The following is a 22793-nucleotide window of genomic DNA, read 5'->3' as shown; positions in this document are numbered from 1 at the left end:
CCCGGCTGATCAGGAACTGACTTTAGGTGCTTGTCCAGTGCCAGCTTGAAGACTGCCAGGGGTCTGTTGGTAATCCCCCTTATGTGTGCTGGGAGGCAGTTGAACAGTCTCGGGCCCCTGACATTTATTGTATGGTCTCTTAACGTGCTAGTGACACCCCTGCTTTTCATTGGGGGGATGGTGCATCGTCTGCCAAGTCTTTTGCTTTCGTAGTGAGTGATTTTCGTGTGCAAGTTCGGTACTAGTCCCTCTAGGATTTTCCAGGTGTATATAATCATGTATCTCTCCCTCCTGCGTTCCAGGGAATACAGGTTTAGAAACCTCAAGCGCTCCCAGTAATTGAGGTGTTTTATCTCCGTTATGCGTGCCGTGAAAGTTCTCTGCACATTTTCTAGGTCGGCAATTTCACCTGCCTTGAAAGGTGCTGTTAGAGTGCAGCAATATTCCAGCCTAGATAGAACAAGTGACCTGAAGAGTGCCATCATGGGCTTGGCCTCCCTAGTTTTGAAGGTTCTCATTATCCATCCTGTCATTTTTCTAGCAGATGCGATTGATACAATGTTATGGTCCTTGAAGGTGAGATCCTCCGACATAATCACTCCCAGGTCTTTGACGTTGGTGTTTCGCTCTATTTTGTGGCCAGAATTTGTTTTGTACTCTGATGAAGATTTAATTTCCTCATGTTTACCATATCTGAGTAATTGAAATTTCTCATCGTTGAACTTCATATTGTTTTCTGCAGCCCACTGAAAGATTTGGTTGATGTCCGCCTGGAGCCTTGCAGTGTCTGCAATGGAAGACACTGTCATGCAGATTCGGGTGTCATCTGCAAAGGAAGACACGGTGCTGTGGCTGACATCCTTGTCTATGTCGGATATGAGGATGAGGAACAAGATGGGAGCTAGTACTGTGCCTTGTGGAACAGAGCTTTTCACCGTAGCTGCCTCGGACTTTACTCTGTTGACGACTACTCTCTGTGTTCTGTTAGTGAGGAAATTATAGATCCATCGACCGACTTTTCCTGTTATTCCTTTAGCACACATTTTGTGCGCTATTACGCCATGGTCACACTTGTCGAAGGCTTTTGCAAAGTCTGTATATATTACATCTGCATTCTTTTTGTCTTCTAGTGCATTTAGGACCTTGTCGTAGTGATCCAATAGTTGAGACAGACAGGAGCGACCTGTTCTAAACCCATGTTGCCCTGGGTTGTGTAACTGATGGGTTTCTAGATGGGTGGTGATCTTGCTTCTTAGGACCCTTTCAAAGATTTTTATGATATGGGATGTTAGTGCTATTGGTCTGTAGTTCTTTGCTGTTGCTTTACTGCCCCCTTTGTGAAGTGGGGCTATATCTGTTGTTTTTAGTATACTGTGGGTGTATGTATCATGTTTATATGTTATGTAGCGTGTTTATTATATAATTTTGAATAAAATATCATAGATGGATTAATGGAAATGTCTATATTAATGTAATATATGACATTTAATGCGCCCAAGAGATTATTACAGTGGTCCCTCAATAATCGTCCGGCCTGAAAGTCGTCCATTTCGGAAATAGTCCTGTTTTTTCGTCAAAATATTGGCTCGCAAATGGTCTGGTAACTCTCTAATAGTCCTTCGTCCCAGATGCGTATTCACGCTCTGAGCGGCTTCAGGCTTTCCTTCCCAGCCAGTGTGCCATTGTTTACCAGTGAGCGACGGTCCCCTCACATGCTCCAGCGAAATATTTCATAATATTCCATTTATTTTAGTGCTTGCAAGTTATTTAAGTGCTAAATAAGCTACCATTGCTCCAAAGAAAGCTCCTAATGCCAAGCCTTTGGTAAAGAAGGTGAGAAATATGATTGAATTTAAGAAAAACATGAACAATATGATAGTGGCGTACGTATGGGCAGGGCCGGATTAAGAAGTCTCCAGGCCCTAGGCTATTCAGATTGGCGGGGCCTCTTTGAGTTACGGGTAAGCGAAGCGACCCCTTCCAGCTTGGGGGTGGGGGGTCAGTGTGAGCCTGTTTAAGGTCTAATTAAATACATTCTGGCTATTTAGATTAAATTTAATAGGGAAAGTACATCAAGACAACCAAAACCATTTACCAACAGCCATTATAACTATCTTGTTAAATCATGCATTTTAAAGAGAATAAACTCAAGACAGCATAGTATTACTAGATTAGGCTATTAAAGTAGTGACATTATGTACCTATTATATTCAGCATAACCACTACAGCACTATTATTCCCTTTATAAATCACTGACCATTATTGTTATCATTGCATCATGCATAAGACTATCAAATCATATAAACTCAAGAAAGTAAAGAATTGTTTATATTCACAGGCACTTCTTAAATAAACTTTTTCTGGATTTCATATTGGCAAAATCATCAATTATATTCTGAAAATCAATATTTCTTGTTAGATCAGACTCAATGGTCAACAAGGCTAGGTTACACAATTTGTCTTGGCTCATTGTTGAACGGAGCTGGTTTTTCACTCTTTTCAAAACAGAAAATGAACGTTCTTCTTCACAGTTAGTACCTGCATTTCTTAAATGTTTCAAAGCCGCTGAGGGCGCACATTTTTCAGGTGGAGCTTTAATCTGATTCATATACCCAGAAAAATGAACTATTTCTTCAACAAATGTGTCCTGAACATCTGCTGAAAGGTGTTGTTGCAACTTTAATGCAGCTTCTCTCAATTCTGCATCTGGCATAGTAGTAATTTTGAACAGAAATCCAAACTTGTCATTGAGATTCTGGTAGATTTCTTTTCTTTTCACCAATTCTGTAATCAGTGAATCCAGAATGACGAAGTATGTAGCTGTCTTACATTTCTGCCCTGGTAGCAACACAATTTCATTGTCTGGCTCCTCAAAATTGCGTTTCCTCTTCGTTGACCGCTGATGATCAGCAGTTTAGCTTTCTCTTCAAATATTTCAAAAGCTTCATCACTGCGAAGTGAGCTTACAAATTCCACTAAGCCTGCATAGAGGTTAGCACAAGTAGCCATTTCAATTTCAATTTTCTGAAGTGTCTTGTTCGTGGCATTTAACCATTCAAGTATACAGTCCCAAAGCACACAGAGTAAGGCCAATTCAAAATCTTCCAATTTTGATGCTAAGCTGGCTGCTTCGCTTCTTGTAGTTGCTGTCTGGTCTTCATCCTCTGCTATTTGGATCAAAGCAGAACGTATTTCAGCAAAGCTGTCTTTCAAAGCATGTGTTGCATCATACTGCGCTGACCACCTTGTTGTTGATAATGATTTGATGACATCTCCATGAATGGTTGACTTGAGTATACTCCACCGATGCGTTGAAGCAGAGAAAAAATTAAAGAGTGCTTGTAAAAGTCAAAAAAATGAAACTGCAGTGACACAACACTCCGCAGCACATGACCCAACAAGAATGTGCTGAGCAGGGCACATATTCAGCAAGTGGGTTGATTTGCTTGATACGGGCTTGCAATCCATTATATTTACCCGACATGTTACTTGCATTGCCGTAGCTCTGGCCACGGCAATCCATAATAGAGAGATCATGTTCAAGCAGAGTATTCAGTACTACATTCATCATTGTTTCTCCATCATGGCCTGAAAGAGGAATGAATTTTATAAAGCGCTCTACAGGCTTACCACTGGAGTCGACAAAGCGAACAATGAATGTCAATTGATCTGTATGTGAAATATCTGGTGTTGAATCTACACTTATTGCAAAGTATTTTGCAGTTTTCACAGCTGCTATGATGTTATTGAGGGCCTTCTTAGTCATCAGTTCAATAAATTCATTGCATATAGTAGATGACATGTAAGATACAGTGCCTCTTCCTGCATTCCCAAGGCGTGACACATGATTTGCTAAGAATGGATCGAATTGTGCTAACAGTTCTATGATCCCTAGGAAATTGCCATTGTTTTCCGAACCAAAAACCTCATTTTCTCCATGGAAAGCAAGTCCTCTTAGAACTAAGAATTTTACAACAGCAACAACTCTTTCTAAAACTTTTCTCCAATAAGTGCGCTCTTTTTCAGTTTGATTTTCCAAATGAGAATCCAATAAGCCTTTTTTCTGTGCACGAAATACACTGGCTAAAATGCAGCTCCTGTGAGTGGTGCTGTTTTCATGTTCCTCGAAACGCTTGGAATTTTTCCAGTCATTGAACCCCTGTGTGAAGGTATTTTCTTTGGTAGAAAGTAGCTTGCATGCTGAACAGTACACTTTTCCTGAGCTTTCAGAGTATACCATCCATGATCATGTGGGGTAAGATAGAAAGATTTATGGAGAAACATCACCCAGAGAAGGATGTTGCAAGCCATATCGGCAACTTGTAAAGTGACAGAGTCTTGGCCCATTTTAGGGAAGTTTTAATAAAAGAGATGCCAGAAACAGAGCTCTCTGGACAGTTTTTTTTTGCGAGACACAACTCCAGTGACTCTCAAGGTGGTCCTAGTGGCATTAAGAAACAGAGAAGAGAAGTAACCCCAGAAAAGCAATTGGTACCCGAAGTGTTGATGGAAGGGGATTCCCTTTCCAAACAGGAAATCATCCAATCTGTCTCCTTCTCCAGTCTTCCATACACAAAGAAGAATTGCCAATAAAGGTGTTATTCTGTTAATGTTTAATTCATCATGTGCCACTGTATTGTTTAGGTACTACATCTATATTTCATGTAAAAAAAATTTTTGTTTTAATACTTCTGGGTGTCAGGAACGGATTAATTGAATTTACATTATTTCTTATGGGGAAAATTGATTCGTAAATCGTCCATTTCGATAATAGTCCCACTTCCAGGAACGAATTATGGACGATTATTGAGGGACCACTGTATATGGCATCGAGTAGAGAGACACTTAGTGATTTTAATGTGCACCTGCACGCCAGCAAAGTGTGTAAGTATATTTAAGTACAGGTATACATAAGTATAATTATCAGAGTACATATAAAATATGCAATAACTTTAAAACACTTGAAATTCTGGAAAATTTCCAGACATAATAGAAATATGTGCTCACAGAAAATGCAAACAAACTGCGTGGGGTGCGCCGTATTTGAAAGACTGCTCACTGTATAGCAAATTTTGGTCATAATTTGAAAGTGCCATATTAGTGGAATGCCGTAAGGCAAAACACCATAAAGCGTGGCCCTACTGTATACAAGAAACAGTACTGGACCTAGTAATGATCCTTGTGGAACCCCACTAGTTACACTAACACCTCTTCTTGGACAATAACTCATCCACAAAAAGTTAACACTTTTTGATGTTCATGAACTCATTTGTACTCAATAACTTTTATGCAAAATGCCTTTAACGACATTAATACATTTTTGCTTTTAATGTTTAAATAAGCAAAGGCAAAATGAGTTCTTACCTGCAAAATCTCAAATATCACACTACAGTAGAACTTAATAATTCAGGAAGGGGTGGGGGGGGGATGTGTTAGGTTCCTAAAAGTGATGCGAGTCTTGAAGCTGCATAATAGCAAATCTTGCATGTCAGATTAAAAAAAATATTTTACATATCTTTAAAGTTTGTAGGTAGTAGGCTGGTAGACAGCAACCACCCAGGGAGGTACTACTGTCCTGCCAAGTGAGTGTAAAACAAAAACCAGTAATTGTTTTACATGATGGAAGGATTGCTGGTGTCTTTTTTCTGTCTCATAAACATGCAAGATTTCGGGTACGTCTTGCTACTTCTTCTTACACTTAGGTCACACTACACATACATGTATAAGCATATGTATGCACACCCCTCTGGGTTTTCTTCTGTTTTCTTTCTAGTTTTTGTTCTTGTTTATTTCCTCTTATCTCCATGGGGAAGTGGAACAGAATTCTTCCTCCGTAAGCCATGCGTGTTGTAAGAGGCGACTAAAATGCCAGGAGCAAGGGGCTACTAACCACTTCTCCTGTACAAATTACTAAATTTAAAAAGAAAAACTTTCGCTTTTCTTTTTGGGCCACCCTGCCTTGGTGGGATACGGCCGGTTAGTTGAAAAAAAAAAAAATCTTTAAAGTTCCCATATGTAAACTCTCACACTATATTATGATTGAAGCCTGAAGTCCATAGGGGTTAAGTTTATGTAGGCGTTATGAATCCTGAAACTTTGGATAACAGGAAATTTTGCGTATCTAAATTATTTAAAAAAATTTTGTCTATGTATTTCTAAATACCACTCTTTTCTTCTTAACCCTTTGGGGGTTTCGGACGTACTAGTACGTCTTACAACCCAGGGTTTTTGACGTACTAGTACGCCTAAATTGCAGTATAAAAAAATCCTGCAGCACACAGTGTGTAATGACATAAAAAAAACTTTGACCGTGTTTTTGGATTAAAACAGCGACTTTGCACTGTATTTTCATATGGTATTTATTTTTGTATTCTAGTTTTCTTGGTCTCATTTTATAGAATGGAAGACATATTACAGAAATTGAGATGATTTAGACTGGTTTTACAATGAAAAGTACCTTGAAATTGAGCTCAAAGTAGCAGAAATGTTCGATTTTTACCGAAATTCAAAAGTAAACAAATCATACCAAGCGTCCAATACACATCAACTGGTGAGTCTAATATTCTTTCACAAGTGTGCTGATATTATTTATACCATTCCTACACTAATGCAGTAGTCTGCATAACAGTAAATTTTATTTTTTTTGTAAGAATAAAAATTGAAAGTGGAAAGCCAAAGAAATATAAGAGGGGCCTGGGGATGTGACTAACAAACAGAGGAAATGTTATTTTAGTGCCAGGAATGTCTTTCTTGTTTATTCTGGACCTTATTTGGAAATTGGCATCTTCTGAAATTTGTGTGAAATTGGCAAAATTGCTAAATTCTGACCACTGTATTGGATAGTTGAAATCAGTAAATGGGTGGTTTCTTGTACTCATTCAATAGAAAAAAATGGAGTTCTAGAGAAGTAGTTATGATTTTTGTCGACCAGTACACTGGAATTGGCTGAAAATAGGGCTCAAAGTGGGCAAAATCGCCGATGCGTAAACATCGTCGAGACCACTAACTTCACGAGAGCATAATTCCGTAAGTTTTCCATCAAATTTCATACTTTTGGTGTCATTATGATCGGGAAAAGATTATCTATCTTTTCATAAGAAAAAATAATTTTTTTTTTAAATTTGGCCGACCGTGAGAACAAGTCTCGGAGAGGGCCTGTCGACCCTCAAAGGGTTAATTGTCAAAAATTATTCCAAGCAATAAAATATTATAGATTTTCTATTGTATGAGCTTTCATGTGAAGTGTTAGAGAGGATTTTTGTATAAAGGCTTTAAGACACACTGAACACTGGTATGGTTTCTCTCCAGTATGAACTCTGATGTGTCTTACTAGACCTGATTTATGTTTAAAATCTCTCAGACACTCTGAACACTGGTATTTTTTTTCTCCTGTATGAACTCTCATATGAACTATTAGATTATATTTTGTTGGAAACACTTTTTGACACTCTGAACAGCGATATGGTTTCTCTTTTCTGTGACCTCTCATGTGTAGTGAAAGAGCAGATCTTTGTTTAAATTCTTTGAAGCAATCTGAACACTGATATGGTTTCTCTCCAGTATGAATTCTCATGTGCTGTTTTTGGCTTGATTTTTGTGAAAATTCTTTTTGGCATATTAAACATTTATATGGTTTTTCTCCTCTATGAACTCTCATGTGAGTTAAGAGATTTGAATTATGTGAAAAGTCTTTTAGGCACTCTGAACACTGAAATGGTTTCTCTCCTGTATGAATTCTCATATGTTTTACTAGGCCAGAGTGATGTGAAAAGTCTTTTAGACATACTGAACACTGATATGGTCTTTCTCCTGTATGAACTCTCATATGGAGTGTTAAAGATGATTTGCGTGAGAAGTCTTTAACACACAGTGAACACTGGTACGGTTTGTCTCCAGTATGACCTTTCATGTGACGCATTAGAGATGACTTTAATGAGAAGTCTTTTTGACATTCTGAGCACTGATATGGTTTCTCACCTGTATGAGCTCTCATGTGATGCATTAATTGTGTTTTACTTGAAAAGTCTTTCTGACACACTGAACAGTGACTAGATTTCTCACTTTTATCAACTTTCATGTGATGCATTGGATTTGATTATAATTTACAAATTTTACACCTGCCCTTATTTATCACTTCTTTGAATGTATATCCTTTATACTGTTTGTGGTTTTAAACATAGGTGCTTTATCCTGCAAACTAACACAGAGGTCATGAAATTCCAAAAGTAATATAACTGATATTAAAACTGTATGTCTACAAATTAACTGAATTTATTTCTTGCATTTATTGATAATTAACTTTTACAGTATAGATTATTAAATAAAATACATGTATCTTCAACAGTTTTTCCTCTTTTAGCATACACAGCTTGAATAAAAGACCTGTAATTATTTTAAAAGGTCTTTAAAAAATTCCAGACTCTCCAAGATGATGATGGTAAAAGGCAGCAATATATTACAGAAATAATATAAACAGTATAAAAATTATGTGAGTTCAACAACCTAATGTGCTTATTTGGTTAACAATGAGATGACAGAACAGTGTGAAGAAATATTTATTTGAAGCAGGGAAGTAAAAGAGATGATGCAAGTTATTAGGTAGGACATAATCCTGTGACTAACAGTATGCAAGTTCTGATGTATGGTACATATAATATATTTAAGTACATCTCATCATACTTTTGTATAGTGGTTTATTACAAACTAATAATATGAGTTTAAGTACCAATACAGTACACTTCTATAGTGATATTATAATTATTATTATTATTATTAACTGAAAGATAAAATATTTAATAAAGAACGTTTAATTAAATATAAACTTATGTATTAATATTTGTATACTCATTAGTGTATCATACTGCAAAAAAACATGAATAAGCAACTAAAATATATGACAGCACTAAATTATATTATTTAACTAAGTGTAAATAAATTATATTAAGTTGTTAAGGCTGAGGTAAAGAATGTTGAGGTAAGTTTCTCAGTGATCTTAAACAAAATGACAGAATTTGTATTTATGGATATGTGATGAATTTTATAATGCTGATTATTGGCACAGTGTATATCTGCAGTAATTTCACAGCTTACACGAAGTTCATAGCATATACTGGGTCTTGGCTCTACAAAATTACCTCTTCTGTAAAAAGAATAACCTGCAAAAGAAAAGAATGAGCTATTAACACCACTGGAAACCCAACTAATATGAAACATCTGAGTCATTCATACACTTTTACTTGAAACATGTTAACATCTCTTTTACCTTTATTGAAGACTCTTGCTGGCGTATGGAAGACGGTGAGGAGGAGAGAGGGAGAAGGAGAGGTTACTGTTTGGAAGGGGAATCCCCGTCCATAAGGAATTCAGGTATCAAGGCCCTATCTGGGGTTACTTCCCTTCTTTGTCTTTTACTGGCACTAGGACCAGCTTGAGAGTCACTGGACCCCTGTCACACAAAAAACCTGTCCAGAGAGGTCTGATTCTGGCATCTCTTTAAGATTTGCCTAAAATGGGACAAGGTATTGTCATTGAACATGTTGCATACACACCTTGCAACAGTGTTGTTAGGGTGATATTTCTCCACAAAACTTTGCAACTCATTCCACTTCGCACACATGTCCTTAATCAATGAAGAAGGCACATTCTCCCCTCTCTCTTCCTTCTCTTCTGAAGCAATTTCCTCGGCTGCGGTCTGTTGCTTATAGTAAATTAACTTATTTTAGGTAATAATTTATGACTCCTTTTCAGCAAATATCCATGAGTAATTATGGTTTGAACTGTACAACACTAAGCTGGCTTGACATCTGTATTATGAATAGGAGCTTGTTTTTAAAAAGTTATTGTTTATCCCGGGTTACATTGCTTTCTCTTCAACAAGGAGAGGAGTCTCCTTTTTTCGTAATACTATTAATAAAGGGCTCTGGTGGCCTGGTGGTTAACGCTCTCGCTTCACACGGTGAGGGCCTGGGTTCGATTCCCAGCCAGAGTAGAAACATTGGACGTGTTTCTTTCCACCTGTTGTCTATGTTCCCCATCAGTAAAATGGGTACCTAGGTGTTAGTCGACTGGTGTGGGTCGCATCCTGGGACACTGACCTAAGGAGGCCTGGTCACAGACCGGGCCGCGGGGGCGTTGACCCCCGGAACTCTCTCCAGATAAACTCCAGAATCTCCAGATAAACCAATTTCCTTGATATCTCAATTTCATCAATCTTCAAAAACTAGGAGTGAATCAAGACAAGGTCATCACTATTATGTTAGTTTTAATAAACATACTTACCTTCATCTAGAATACAGTGGACCCCCGCATAGCGACTTTAATCCGTGCAAGAGGGCTCATTGTTATGCGAAATGTTCGGTATGCGAATGAATTTTCCCCATAAGAAATAATGGAAATCAAATTAATCCGTACAAGACACCCAAAAGTATGAAAAAAAAAATTTTACCACATGAAATATACATTTTCCTACACACAAAGAGAAGGATACATGCACAATAGTAGAGTAGTACATGCACAATATATATTGTGCATGTACTACTCTACTAAATGAAGAATAAATGACACTTACCTTTACTGAAGATGCAGCAATGACTGATGAGACACTGTGTCCTGGGAGTGCCTTTTCCTCCTGAGTACTGTAGGTCCTGTTTGGCATTTTCTTCCAGAACAGGCCTTATCACACTGTGTATGCCACTACGATTCTTAAATCTCTCAAACCAACCTTTGCTGGCTTTAAATTCACCAATATGAGCACTAGTTCCAGGCATTTTTCCCTGTTCACCTGGGTGTTAGTCGACTGGTGTGGGTTGCATCCTGGGAGACAAGATTAAGGACTCCAATGGAAATAAGTTAGACAGTCTTCGATGACACTGACTTTTTTGGGTTATCCTGGGTGGCAAATCCTCTGGGGTTAATTGTTTATTGGTATTCTCAATAAGCCACACCAACAACGGTGCTACAGCAGCAGCAGCAGCAGCTGAGTGCTACAGCAGCAGCAGCAGCTGACAGTGCTACAGCAGCAGCAGACGATGCTACAGCAGCAGCAGACGATGCTACAGCAGCAGCAGCAGCTGATGGTGGTACAGCAGCAGCAGCAGCTGACAGTGCTACAGCAGCAGCAGACGATGCTACAGCAGCAGCAGATGGTACTACAGCAGCAGCAGCAGCTGACGGTGGTACAGCAGCAGCAGCAGCTGACAGTGCTACAGCAGCAGCAGCAGCTGACAGTGCTACAGTAGCAGCAGACGATGCTACAGCAGCAGCAGACGGTACTACAGCAGCAGCTGACGGTGGTACAGCAGCAGCAGCAGCTGTACCACCAATAGTAGCGATGGTTGATTGGGGTTTATTATACAACCTGGCCAGCTCGGAGACACGCACTCGACTTTCATACTTATCAATGATCTTTTTCTTCATCTCTATAGTAATTCTCACCCTTATTGCTGTAGGGTTGGCACTAGAAGCTTTCTTGGGGCCCATGGTCACTTATTTTGCAGATAAAATCACCAAAAACACTGTAATAATACGAAATGTTCCGATTGTATGCTTGGATGTTACCGCGGAGGCTGGCTGGTAAACAATGCCACCGGCGGCACATGTGAGGCTGGCTAAGGGCGCACATTGGACGCGTCTCGGACGAAGAGCGGTGAGCGGGTTTTTGAGCGGTATGCGAGGCAAAATTTTTGTGATAAAAGCGAGCGGTATGCGGATTGAACGTTATGCGATGCCGACGGTATGCGGGGGTCCACTGTATATGAATAAGAGTACATTCACTTCTGAATAGTTTGGGCCCGTTAAATCATAAGCAATTCCAATGCTTAAATATATGAAATTAATAATCTCTGTCTATACAATAGATATCACTATATACAATTCCTCACAGCTCAGGTGCGGTACCACTTTCTCAATATCTGAGAAGACTCCAATTCCCGGCATGTCCTTGTGTAGGAAATATATGTGTATATGCAAACACAATAAGCCAATCTTTGAAAGGATGAGTTGGACTGGCTTCTCCAAACACGGGGTAGGCGAGGCAGATTCTATGTAGAGTAGACCTGTCCTCAGAGCTTGCCGGTGAGTGACTGATAGGAACAAGCCTCGTGAATGGTAAGTAACCTCGGGAGACCAGAAGACGCCAAATTATGACGTCACTTAACAACCAAACTCTCAAACTAGGTTGAGCTTACCTAATTAACCGTATCAAAATGATGAAGGATGAATACGATAATACTACAACACTCCAGCGGCTTCGATTTAGCTATTACCGAAGCAGCTAGTGAGGTAGTATTATATAGATGAAAAAGAAAAGAAAAATTACGATACATCGTGACAATCTGTGATATTATATTGATGTGTCAATGATTAAAACAAAACATATTTGAACTCACCTAACCTAATCTGTTAGGTAAAATGACACAAGTGCAACTAATGTGACATTTTATTGTGGCAACATTTCAATCTCCAGGAGCTTTGGCAAAGTTCATGCAGAGCAAAACGTTGACTGGCTCAGATATGCTGCAAACTGAAATAATGCTAATTTCTCCCAAAAATCAATTTGCAATAGAAATACTTATTTTGCGGTGCACAAAGGTCGCAAATAATGCAAAATGTAAATCAACTAATGCCCGAGTTCTGCTGAGCAGTAGCCATTAACTATAGTCATATTTTAGAGTAGGTTACATTAAGTTTCATTAGGATTGGTTACTTTAATTTAGTTTCACCTATTTACACATAATAACAGTCTCTATGGCATAACCCACTTAACATTCAATAATTTAAATTATAAATTATTGTTAATCTCCCAAAAGGACCTACATTCACTGTTTATCAAAATAAGTGCCCCGTGGCCTGGTAGCAAAAGCTCCTACTTCACACGGTGAGGGTCCGGGTTCAATTCCCAGTGAAGGGGTGGAAACATTGGGCGTGTTTCCATACACTGGTTGTCTACGTTCGCCCATCAGTAAAATGTGTACCTGGGTGTTAGTGGACAGGTGTGGGTCACATCCTGGGACAAAACTGACCTAATTTTCCTGAAATGCTCTGCATAACAAGCTGCTTTCTATATACACCTACCATCCGACTTACGACCAAGCTTGGTTCCGACCAACCTGTCGTAAGTCAAAATGGATGTAAGTCAAACCTTTGAAAATTGCCGACATACTGGGTAGGGCATAATGTCAAACTTTTCCTATATAAACTACCTACATAGTACTGTTTACCTGGAGTTTACCTGGAGACAGTTCCGGGGGTCAACGCCCCCGCGGCCCGGTCTGTGACCAGGCCTCCTGGTGGATCAGAGCCTGATCAACCAGGCTGTTGCTGCTGGCTGCACGCAAACCAACGTACGAGCCACAGCCCGGCTGATCCGGAATTGACTTTAGGTGCTTGTCCAGTGCCAGCTTGAAGACTGCCAGGGGTCTGTTGGTAATCCCCCTTATGTGTGCTGGGAGGCAGTTGAACAGTCTCGGGCCCCTGACACTTATTGTATGGTCTCTTAACGTGCTAGTGACACCCCTGCTTTTCATTGGGGGGATGGTGCATCGTCTGCCAAGTCTTTTGCTTTCGTAGTGAGTGATTTTCGTGTGCAAGTTCGGTACTAGTCCCTCTAGGATTTTCCAGGTGTATATAATCATGTATCTTTCCCTCCTGCGTTCCAGGGAATACAGGTTTAGGAACCTCAAGCGCTCCCAATAATTGAGGTGTTTTATCTCCGTTATGCGCGCCGTGAAAGTTCTCTGTACATTTTCTAGGTCGGCAATTTCACCTGCCTTGAAAGGTGCTGTTAGTGTGCAGCAATATTCCAGCCTAGATAGAACAAGTGACCTGAAGAGTGTCATCATGGGCTTGGCCTCCCTAGTTTTGAAGGTTCTCATTATCCATCCTGTCATTTTTCTAGCAGATGCGATTGATACAATGTTATGGTCCTTGAAGGTGAGATCCTCCGACATGATCACTCCCAGGTCTTTGACGTTGGTGTTTCGCTCTATTTTGTGGCCAGAATTTGTTTTGTACTCTGATGAAGATTTAATTTCCTCATGTTTACCATATCTGAGTAATTGAAATTTCTCATCGTTGAACTTCATATTGTTTTCTGCAGCCCACTGAAAGATTTGGTTGATGTCTGCCTGGAGCTTTGCAGTGTCTGCAATGGAAGACACTGTCATGCAGATTCAGGTGTCATCTGCAAAGGAAGACACGGTGCTGTGGCTGACATCCTTGTCTATGTCGGATATAAGGATGAGGAACAAGATGGGAGCGAGTACTGTGCCTTGTGGAACAGAGCTTTTCACCGTAGCTGCCTCGGACTTTACTCTGTTGACGACTACTCTCTGTGTTCTGTTAGTGAGGAAATTATAGATCCATCGACCGACTTTTCCTGTTATTCCTTTAGCACGCATTTTGTGCGCTATTACGCCATGGTCACACTTGTCGAAGGCTTTTGCAAAGTCTGTATATATTACATCTGCATTCTTTTTGTCTTCTAGTGCATTTAGGACCTTGTCGTAGTGGTCCAATAGTTGAGACAGACAGGAGCGACCTGTTCTAAACCCATGTTGCCCTGGGTTGTGTAACTGATGGGTTTCTAGATGCGTGGTGATCTTGCTTCTTAGGACCCTTTCAAAGATTTTTATGATATGGGATGTTAGTGCTATTGGTCTGTAGTTCTTTGCTGTTGCTTTACTGCCCCCTTTGTGGAGTGGGGCTATGTCTGTTGTTTTTAGTAACTGTGGGACGACCCCCGTGTCCATGCTCCCTCTCCATAAGATGGAAAAGGCTCGTGATAGGGGCTTCTTGCAGTTCTTGATGAACACAGAGTTCCATGAGTCTGGCCCTGGGGCAGAGTGCATGGGCATGTCATTTATCGCCTGTTCGAAGTCATTTGGCGTCAGGATAACATCGGATAGCCTTGTGTTAATCAAATTTTGTGGCTCTCTCATAAAAAATTCATTTTGATCTTTGACTCTCAGTCTGGTTAGCGGCTTGCTAAAAACTGAGTCATATTGGGACTTGAGTAGCTCACTCATTTCCTTGCTGTCATCTGTGTAGGACCCATCTTGTTTAAGTAGGGGCCCAATACTGGACGTTGTTCTCGATTTTGATTTGGCATAGGAGAAGAAATACTTTGGGTTTCTTTCGATTTCATTTATGGCTTTTAGTTCTTCCCGCGATTCCTGACTCCTAAAGGATTCTTTTAGCTTAAGTTCGATGCTTGCTATTTCTCTGACCAGTGTCTCCCTACGCATTTCAGATATATTGACCTCTTTTAGCCGCTCTGTTATTCTTTTCCGTCGCCTGTAAAGGGAGCGCCTGTCTCTTTCTGTTTTACATCTACTCCTCCTTTTTCTTAGAGGAATAAGCCTTGTGCATACATCGAGTGCCACCGAGTTAATCTGTCCTAGGCATAAGTTGGGGTCTGTGTTGCTTAGTATATCTTCCCAGCTTATATCGGTTAGGACTTGGTTTACTTGGTCCCACTTTATGTTTTTGTTATTGAAGTTGAATTTGGTGAATGCTCCCTCGTGACTAATCTCATTATGGCGGTCTGGGGCTCCGCGCATACATGACTGAACCTCAATTATGTTGTGATCTGAGTATATTGTTTTTGATATGGTGATATTTTTTATCAGATCATCATTGTTAGTGAAGATGAGGTCTAGTGTATTCTCCAGTCTAGTAGGCTCTATTATTTGCTGGTTTAAATTGAATTTTGTGCAGAGATTTAAAAGCTCGCGTGAGTGTGAGTTTTCATCAGAGCTGCCTCCTGGTGTTATTACTGCAACAATATTATTTGCTATATTCCTCCATTTTAGGTGCCTTAAGTTGAAATCCCCCAGGAGCAAGATGTTGGGTGCAGGAGCTGGAAGGTTTTCCAGACAGTGGTCAATTTTTAACAGCTGTTCCTGGAATTGCTGGGATGTTGCATCCGGAGGCTTGTAGACTATCACAATGACTAGGTTTTGGTTCTCGACCTTTACTGCTAAAACTTCCACTACATCATTTGAGGCATTTAGCAGTTCTGTGCAAACAAGTGACTCTGCAATGTACAGGCCAACCCCCCCCTTTTGCCTGTTCACTCTGTCACATCTGTATAGGTTGTAACCTGGGATCCATATTTCGTTGTCCAAGTGATCCTTTATGTGGGTCTCAGTGAAAGCCGCGAACATTGCCTTTGCCTCTGCAAGCAGTCCACGGATGAAAGGTATTTTGTTGTTTGTTGCTGGCTTTAGACCCTGTATATTTGCAAAGAAGAATGTTATCGGACTGGTGGTATTGTTGGTACTGGGGGGGGATTTTTTTTCCGGCATTAGTATCTGTATCTGTTGGTTTGGAGTGGAGGCCATCGACTGTGGTTCCACTCCAGGAATGACTGGATTTGGTGTACGATTTCTGCCATTTCCTGCCAGTTTTTTTTCCTTCCTGGCACTAAAAAACCTCTCCCTCTTGAGTGGCTGTGGCTACCCGGGTTTTCCCATGGCCTGGATGTTTTGTATCTTTTTGTCCCCTTTAGATGGTATGCCTGGCAATTTAAGTTATAGCACAGTCTTTCCTGTACTGAAGAGGTACACAGTTCAGGGTGAAAAAGCTTACAGGAAGGGAGTTTGCATTTTCCTGTTGTCATATGGGCATGGCATTTCCTAGGGTGGTCATAGTTGCACGTCCCATCTGTTTTTCCAGATTTCCCATGCCAGCAGATACCGAGTGCATAGTATGTGCACAGGCTTGGTTTCCGTTTGCCTTGGGTTTCTGTGACTGTATTCCCTGTTGGTGCATGTTTCCCTGTCTTACTTCTATCCTCCCTAGCACCAACAATGGAGCTCCCACCAGTTGTTTTTGGTAATATATCCTCACTATTGCTAGTGGAGTCCTCTTGTTTGCTATTTCCTGCAGTATTTCTAGTTTGCAATATTGGTTTTATCTTATCTTTGACTACACTTGTTTCCCTACTATGGCTCCTGTAATGTACAATCATTATTTCATTCTTTTTACCATAATTTACTTCTATTGTTATATTTTAATTATTTATTTACTGTATATAATGTATACATGGTAGTGAACTGTATTCTAAATTTTACATTGCATAAAGTATCATATGTTACTGTTATCTTTATGTATTGTCGACACAGTAGAATGGAAGAATACCACTGGTAGTGTCATCCTGCCAGAATGTAGTATAACCTATACCCTAAGTAAAGAGAAACAACTCGTAGCTGGCTGGCTGGCTGGGTGGGTGATTGGCTGACTGAATGTGTGTGTGTGTGTGTGTGTGTGTGTGTGTGTGTGTGTGTGTGTGTGTGTGTGTGTGTGTGTGTGTGTGTGTGTGTGTGTGTGTGTGTGTGTGTGTCTCTCTCTCTCTCTCACACAGGTACACGAAAGTAAAGTTATCATACATTGTATAAATTATCTAGGATAACCCAAATAATCCAGACAAAGTGCTATACAGTGGATCTGTGCTCCAGTGCCCTAAATTAATAATAATATTAATAATAATTATTATTATTGTTTATTACAATAATACATATGTGCCAATATTAATAATATTATTATTACTAAACTATAATATAATAATTGTGTCCACTCATTACTTACCTTAAAATATCTGTAGTCTTATGGCATTGATGTCAGCTATGGTCTGTATACCCTATACATGTACTTGTAGTCAATAAAGATATATTGTATTATTATTGTTATTTTGTTTGAATAATTAACCTGGAGGGTTAGTAACACAGGGTAACCCAGCGAAATCTAAACATCATCAGGGACCGGCAACTTAATTTCCACTGGGGCTATTTCATCCTTATTTTCCAGGATGCAAACCAAAACAGTTGATTAACACCTAGGTATCTACTTACTGTACCGAGGAGTGGTAATGACCCCCTCTGTGTGTGAGCTGAGGATGCTATCAAATGTATCACGAGTACCTGACCAGGCCACAAGCACTTGACAAAGCCACGAGCACCTGGCCAAGCCATGAGCACCTGGCCAAGCCACGAGCACCTGGCCAAGAGACAAGCACCTGGCCAAGCCACGAGCACCTGGCCAAGCCACGAGCACCAGACCAAGCCATGAGCACCTGGCCAAACCATGAGCACCTGACCAAGCAACCAGCACCTGACCAAACCACCAGCACCTGACCAAACCACAAGCACCTGACCAAGCCATGAGCACCTGACCAAGCCATCAGCACCTGAAAAAGCCACCAGCAAATGACAAAGCCCCCAGCACCTGAACAAGCCACCAGAACCTGACCAAGCCACCGAAACCTGAAAAAGCCACCAGCACGTGACCAAGCTATCAACACCTGACCAAGCCGCCAGCCCCTGACCAAGCCACCAGCACCTGACCAAGTCACGATCACCTGACAAAGCCACCAGCACATGACAAAGCCACCAACACCTGATCAAGCCATGAGCACCTGACCAAGCCACCAACACCTGACCAAGCCCTAAGCACCTGACCAAGCCACCAGCACCTGACAAAGCCACCAGCACCTGACCAAGCCATGAGCACCTGACAAAGCCACCAGCACCTGACAGCCACCAGCACCTGACAAAGCCACAAGCAACTGACCAAGCCACAAGCACCTGAACAAGCCACAAGCACCTGGCCAAGCCACAAGCACCTGGCCAAGCCACAAGCACCTGACCACGCCACAAGCACCGGACCAAGCCACAAGCACCTGACCAAGCCACAAGCACCTGACCATGCCACAAGCACCTGACCATGCCACAAGCACCTGACCAAGCCATGAGCACCTGGCCAAGCCATGAGCACCTGGCCAAGCCACAAGCACCTGGCCAAGCCACAAGCACCTGGCCAAGCCACGAGCACCTGGCCAAGTCACAAGCACCTGGCCAAGCCATGAGTGCTTGGCCAAGAGACGAGCCCCTGGCCAAGCCACGAGCACCTGGCCAAGAGATGAGCCCCTGACCATGCCACAAGCACCTGACCGAGCCACAAGTACCTGACCAAGCCTCAAGCACCTGACCAAGCCACAAGCACCTGACCATGCCACAAACACCTGACCGAGCCACAAGTACCTGACCAAGCCACAAGCACCTGAAGAAGCCACAAGCACCTGACCAAGCCACAAGCACCTGACCAAGTAACAAGCACCTGACCAAGCCACAAGCACCTGACCAAGCCACGAGCACCTGAACAAGCCACCATCACCTGACAAAGCCACCAGCACATGACAAAGCCACCAGCACCTGATCAAGCCATGAGCACCTGACCAAGCCACCAACACCTGACCAAGCCATGAGCACCTGACCAAGCCACGAGTACCTGGCCAAGTCACCAGCACCTGACAAAGCCACCAGCACCTGACCAAGCCATGAGCACCTGACAAAGCCACAAGCACCTGACCAAGCCACAAGCACCTGACCAAGCCACAAGCACCTGACCAAGCCACAAGCACCTGGCCAAGCCACAAGCACCTGACCAAGCCATAAGCACCTTACCAAGCCACAAGCACCTGACCAAGCCTCAAGCACCTGACCAAGCCACAAGCACCTGACCAAGCCACAAGCACCTGACCAAGCCACAAGCACCTGGCCAAGCCACAAGCACTTGGCCAAGCTACCTTGTAATATTTAAATATATTCACAATATCTACAGACGCTCAGAGCCATTATTATACACACTTATACTACTGTGTAAACTACTCTGTATATAGTACTGTGTAAACTACTCTCTACATAGTACTGTGTAAACTACTCTCTATATAGTACTGTGTAAACTACTCTGTATATAGTACTGTGTAAACTACTCTATATAGTACTGTGTAAACTACTCTGTATATAGTACTGTGTAAACTACTCTCTACATAGTACTGTGTAAACTACTCTGTATATAGTACTGTGTAAACTACTCTCTATATAGTACTGTGTAAACTACTCTCTATATAGTACTGTGTAAACTACTCTCTATGTACTACTGTGTGTCAACAATTGTCTTTAAACAACTGTCTGTAAACTATCTGTAAACTACTGCCTTTAAACTGTCTGTAAACTGCTGTCTTTAAACTGCTACTTCAGAGACGACCACATTAAACAGCCTAAGCACAATATAGATATTTATAAATTTTGCAAACTTTCTAAATTAAAAAATATATGATTACATCCTCACTTACCTCACATTTCCTAAACAAATAATAAACTTTCTTGATGTAAAAGTGACAACTGGACAAACATCTGTTCTACTGTTTGTTATTGTTTGGGTTTATCAGGGCTTCGGACAGCTTACTCAATACCGAACCCGACTTCCCGATGTCCGGGGAAGATTTGTTGACCAAAAGTTGGTCCATGAAATAAAAAGGAAGAAGAGTTTCTTTGTTAGGTAAAATGACTAGTAAGTAAGTTTATTCAGTATGCACAAATATAGTTACATACATTATCATACATAGTAGTATATGTGTAGAGGACCTAGGATAACCCAAAAAAAAGTCAGACAAAGTGACTTATTTCCATTGGGGACACAAATGCAACGTTTCGTTCTTTTTCAAGGTGTTAACGGCTTGACAAAGCCCCTGGAGAAAATTTTTTGTTTTGAAGTGGTAAAAAGAGTGAAGACTGAACATGGTTGGCATTAGAGGAGTACAGGTTGCAATAATTATATTTATCATTATCCTGTAATTCTCTGAAGAACGATGCATGACTGTCACTTCCCAAAACTCACAATTGTCAATCTTGGTCAAATCTCCAACAATCAAGGAGCTAAATACAGTGTGAAAATTTGTCTGGACTGCCTCCATGTGAGTTGTCTACCCTGGCAAGCTCTGTTGACACCGAGCTCTGAGGTCGGTACCTCAGCCTCACAAGTGGCTTACAGGACAGATTTTCATAAATGACTGATGTTGCAAGAAATCTCGCTTGCATGAACGTATAAAGGACTAACTTACTTGGTGTTGCAGCATATATCCTGATCTTCAACCTCCCTAAGCTTAGCCCCTTTGGACTTACCCTCAGAAACCACGTGCAACCGGGAGCCTTAGTTCCTGCAATATTCAATCGATATTAGTGACCTGCCTGCACCTCAGAAGTTCCTGTATCCAAGGGGGTGTGCATCCCCTAGTTTAACTATGCAGAAATGGACACTAGCTTCTAGGTTGACAAGAGACGCCAGTACGTACTGGTCATGAACTGCCGGCTGCACAAAGGCCACAGCACGACTCACTCTCAATTTTCCCCAGACACTGGCCAGGATCCTAAGAAAAAAGGGAGATCTTGTCTTACTGTATGTGCCTGACGGAGGAGGACATTTACGGTACATTGAGGTGCCTCCACCAGATTTCCCCAAGTCTAATATGTAAAGACACGTGGGGGTGCCACCTGCTGATCATGGCACGTGTTGTTCAGATGGTGTCTAGTCTTAGAAGGAAGCTCTGGTGTCTTCAAGACCCGTGCCTCGTCTTTCAAACTTGGATTGCCAGTTCTCCCTAGCTAACAATCTAGTGTTTGCCTACATTTGGCCTATTACTACATATGTTAAGGTCTTAGGTCTACATTATTATTATCTACAGTTGCCTCAATAATCCTCATATTAGTGTACTAACAGTATAAACTACCTACTTCTTCCCTGAAGGGTGAATCTATCAATTAAGAAGTACCTTCCAACCACCTTCACCAACCCGGGTGAATGTGTTTGTGTTTTGGGTGGGTGTAAGGGCCCTCGAGCGGTGTGTTTATTCTGGTTGGGACTTCTCGGACTGAATAAGTTCCAACATACAGAAGGAGGAAACTTATTCTCAACCCAGACCACATAGATAACTTTTCTGAAAAATATTTAATTTTCCAAAGCTATAGTGCCTAATAGGTGTTTAATGTGCTGATGAGGGTCAAAAAATCTATTTGAAAATGGACTAGAACCAACAGGGAAGCTCTGTGCCTGCACTAATGGGAAGGGCAGAGGTCGAGACGGGGTGTCAGGAGCGGGAGTGTTTTGAATGGAGTTAAGAGGCTGGGAAAGCATGGGACCAGGAAATTGGCATTCACGACAGCCTAAGGATTAATATAGGCCTCACTTCATAATAGGAAGTGTAGTAACTGTTTCTGGTGAAGAGTGAGGGAACATGATTTACAGAGCCACCATAATAAAGTGGTAAAATTAGTGAATAATGGTAGGACCGGTGGTGACTGGTGTGACGCCATGGAGTGTCCAGGGGAAAATACCCATGATTTAATCATCACTCATCGGTCTCAGATCTTAATGGAGTGACCTCTAATGTGCATAATAATTATGAGACTTTAAATCGTCGTGTGAATTGTAATGTAATCAGTGATAATAACACTAAGTTAAGAGAATGCATGAAGTGAAATAAGTCGCCTTGCTCTGAGTGAACACGTGCAGACCTCGTGGTTCCTGTCCCGAGGATAGTGAAGTTTTTATGGAGTCACGACTTCTAAACCGGGACAAACCAACTGTGTCGGTGTAGCAGGACATCGAAATGAGATGGTGAAAGGAGGAAATAAGGAGAATCAATCACCCACAGTTAAGTAACCCTTCTAGTTAAAGCAGACTGATACTGGCCAGTTAGGTATGCTGTAATTGGATAGGCTGTGTGTGATCCAGCTACATCAAGTGACCACCAGAGAATGTCTGGTAAGTGGTGGAATTATATATAAGTGTTTTTTCTTGATGGATATATCCGTGTGTAACCCACCTCCCCCCTTCATTCAGTTAAGCTAATATAATCTATACAGTCCACAATTAATTAGTAGTGCCATACTTGTGGGTGCTATCCAATTCATCCTGGTCTCGGATAGATATGGGTAAGATTGTGAGGTCGAAGGAAC

General features: G+C 41.3%; 1 protein-coding gene across 2 annotated transcripts; it reads right to left on the bottom strand.

Moving 5' to 3' along the window:
* Positions 1 to 2144: 2144 nt before the first annotated feature.
* LOC138854514 (zinc finger protein 271-like) lies at positions 2145 to 20267 on the bottom strand. Of its 2 annotated transcripts, none has more exons than XM_070098280.1 (2): positions 20132 to 20267; positions 2145 to 9155 (listed from the first exon to the last, which is right to left on the bottom strand). In XM_070098280.1, exon 2 carries the CDS (start codon positions 4238 to 4240, stop codon positions 3329 to 3331), a length of 912 nt encoding a protein of 303 aa, XP_069954381.1. In that variant the 5' UTR covers positions 4241 to 9155; positions 20132 to 20267; the 3' UTR covers positions 2145 to 3328. The 2 variants fall into 2 exon arrangements, with proteins under 2 accessions (XP_069954381.1, XP_069954382.1); XM_070098281.1 differs by having other exon boundaries at positions 5795 to 9155.
* Between the last annotated feature and the right edge of the window lie 2526 nt (positions 20268 to 22793).

This window comes from Cherax quadricarinatus, chromosome 61 (genome assembly GCF_038502225.1).
Source record: "Cherax quadricarinatus isolate ZL_2023a chromosome 61, ASM3850222v1, whole genome shotgun sequence".
NCBI lineage: Eukaryota > Metazoa > Arthropoda > Malacostraca > Decapoda > Parastacidae > Cherax > Cherax quadricarinatus.
The sequence above is the reverse complement of the archived record's forward strand: the minus strand, read 5'-3'. Positions and strand labels throughout refer to the sequence as shown.

Excerpts from the sequence above, each read along its gene's own strand:
- LOC138854514 (XM_070098280.1), bottom strand. The coding sequence starts at position 4,240 with ATGGTATACTCTGAAAGCTCAGGAAAAGTGTACTGTTCAGCATGCAAG.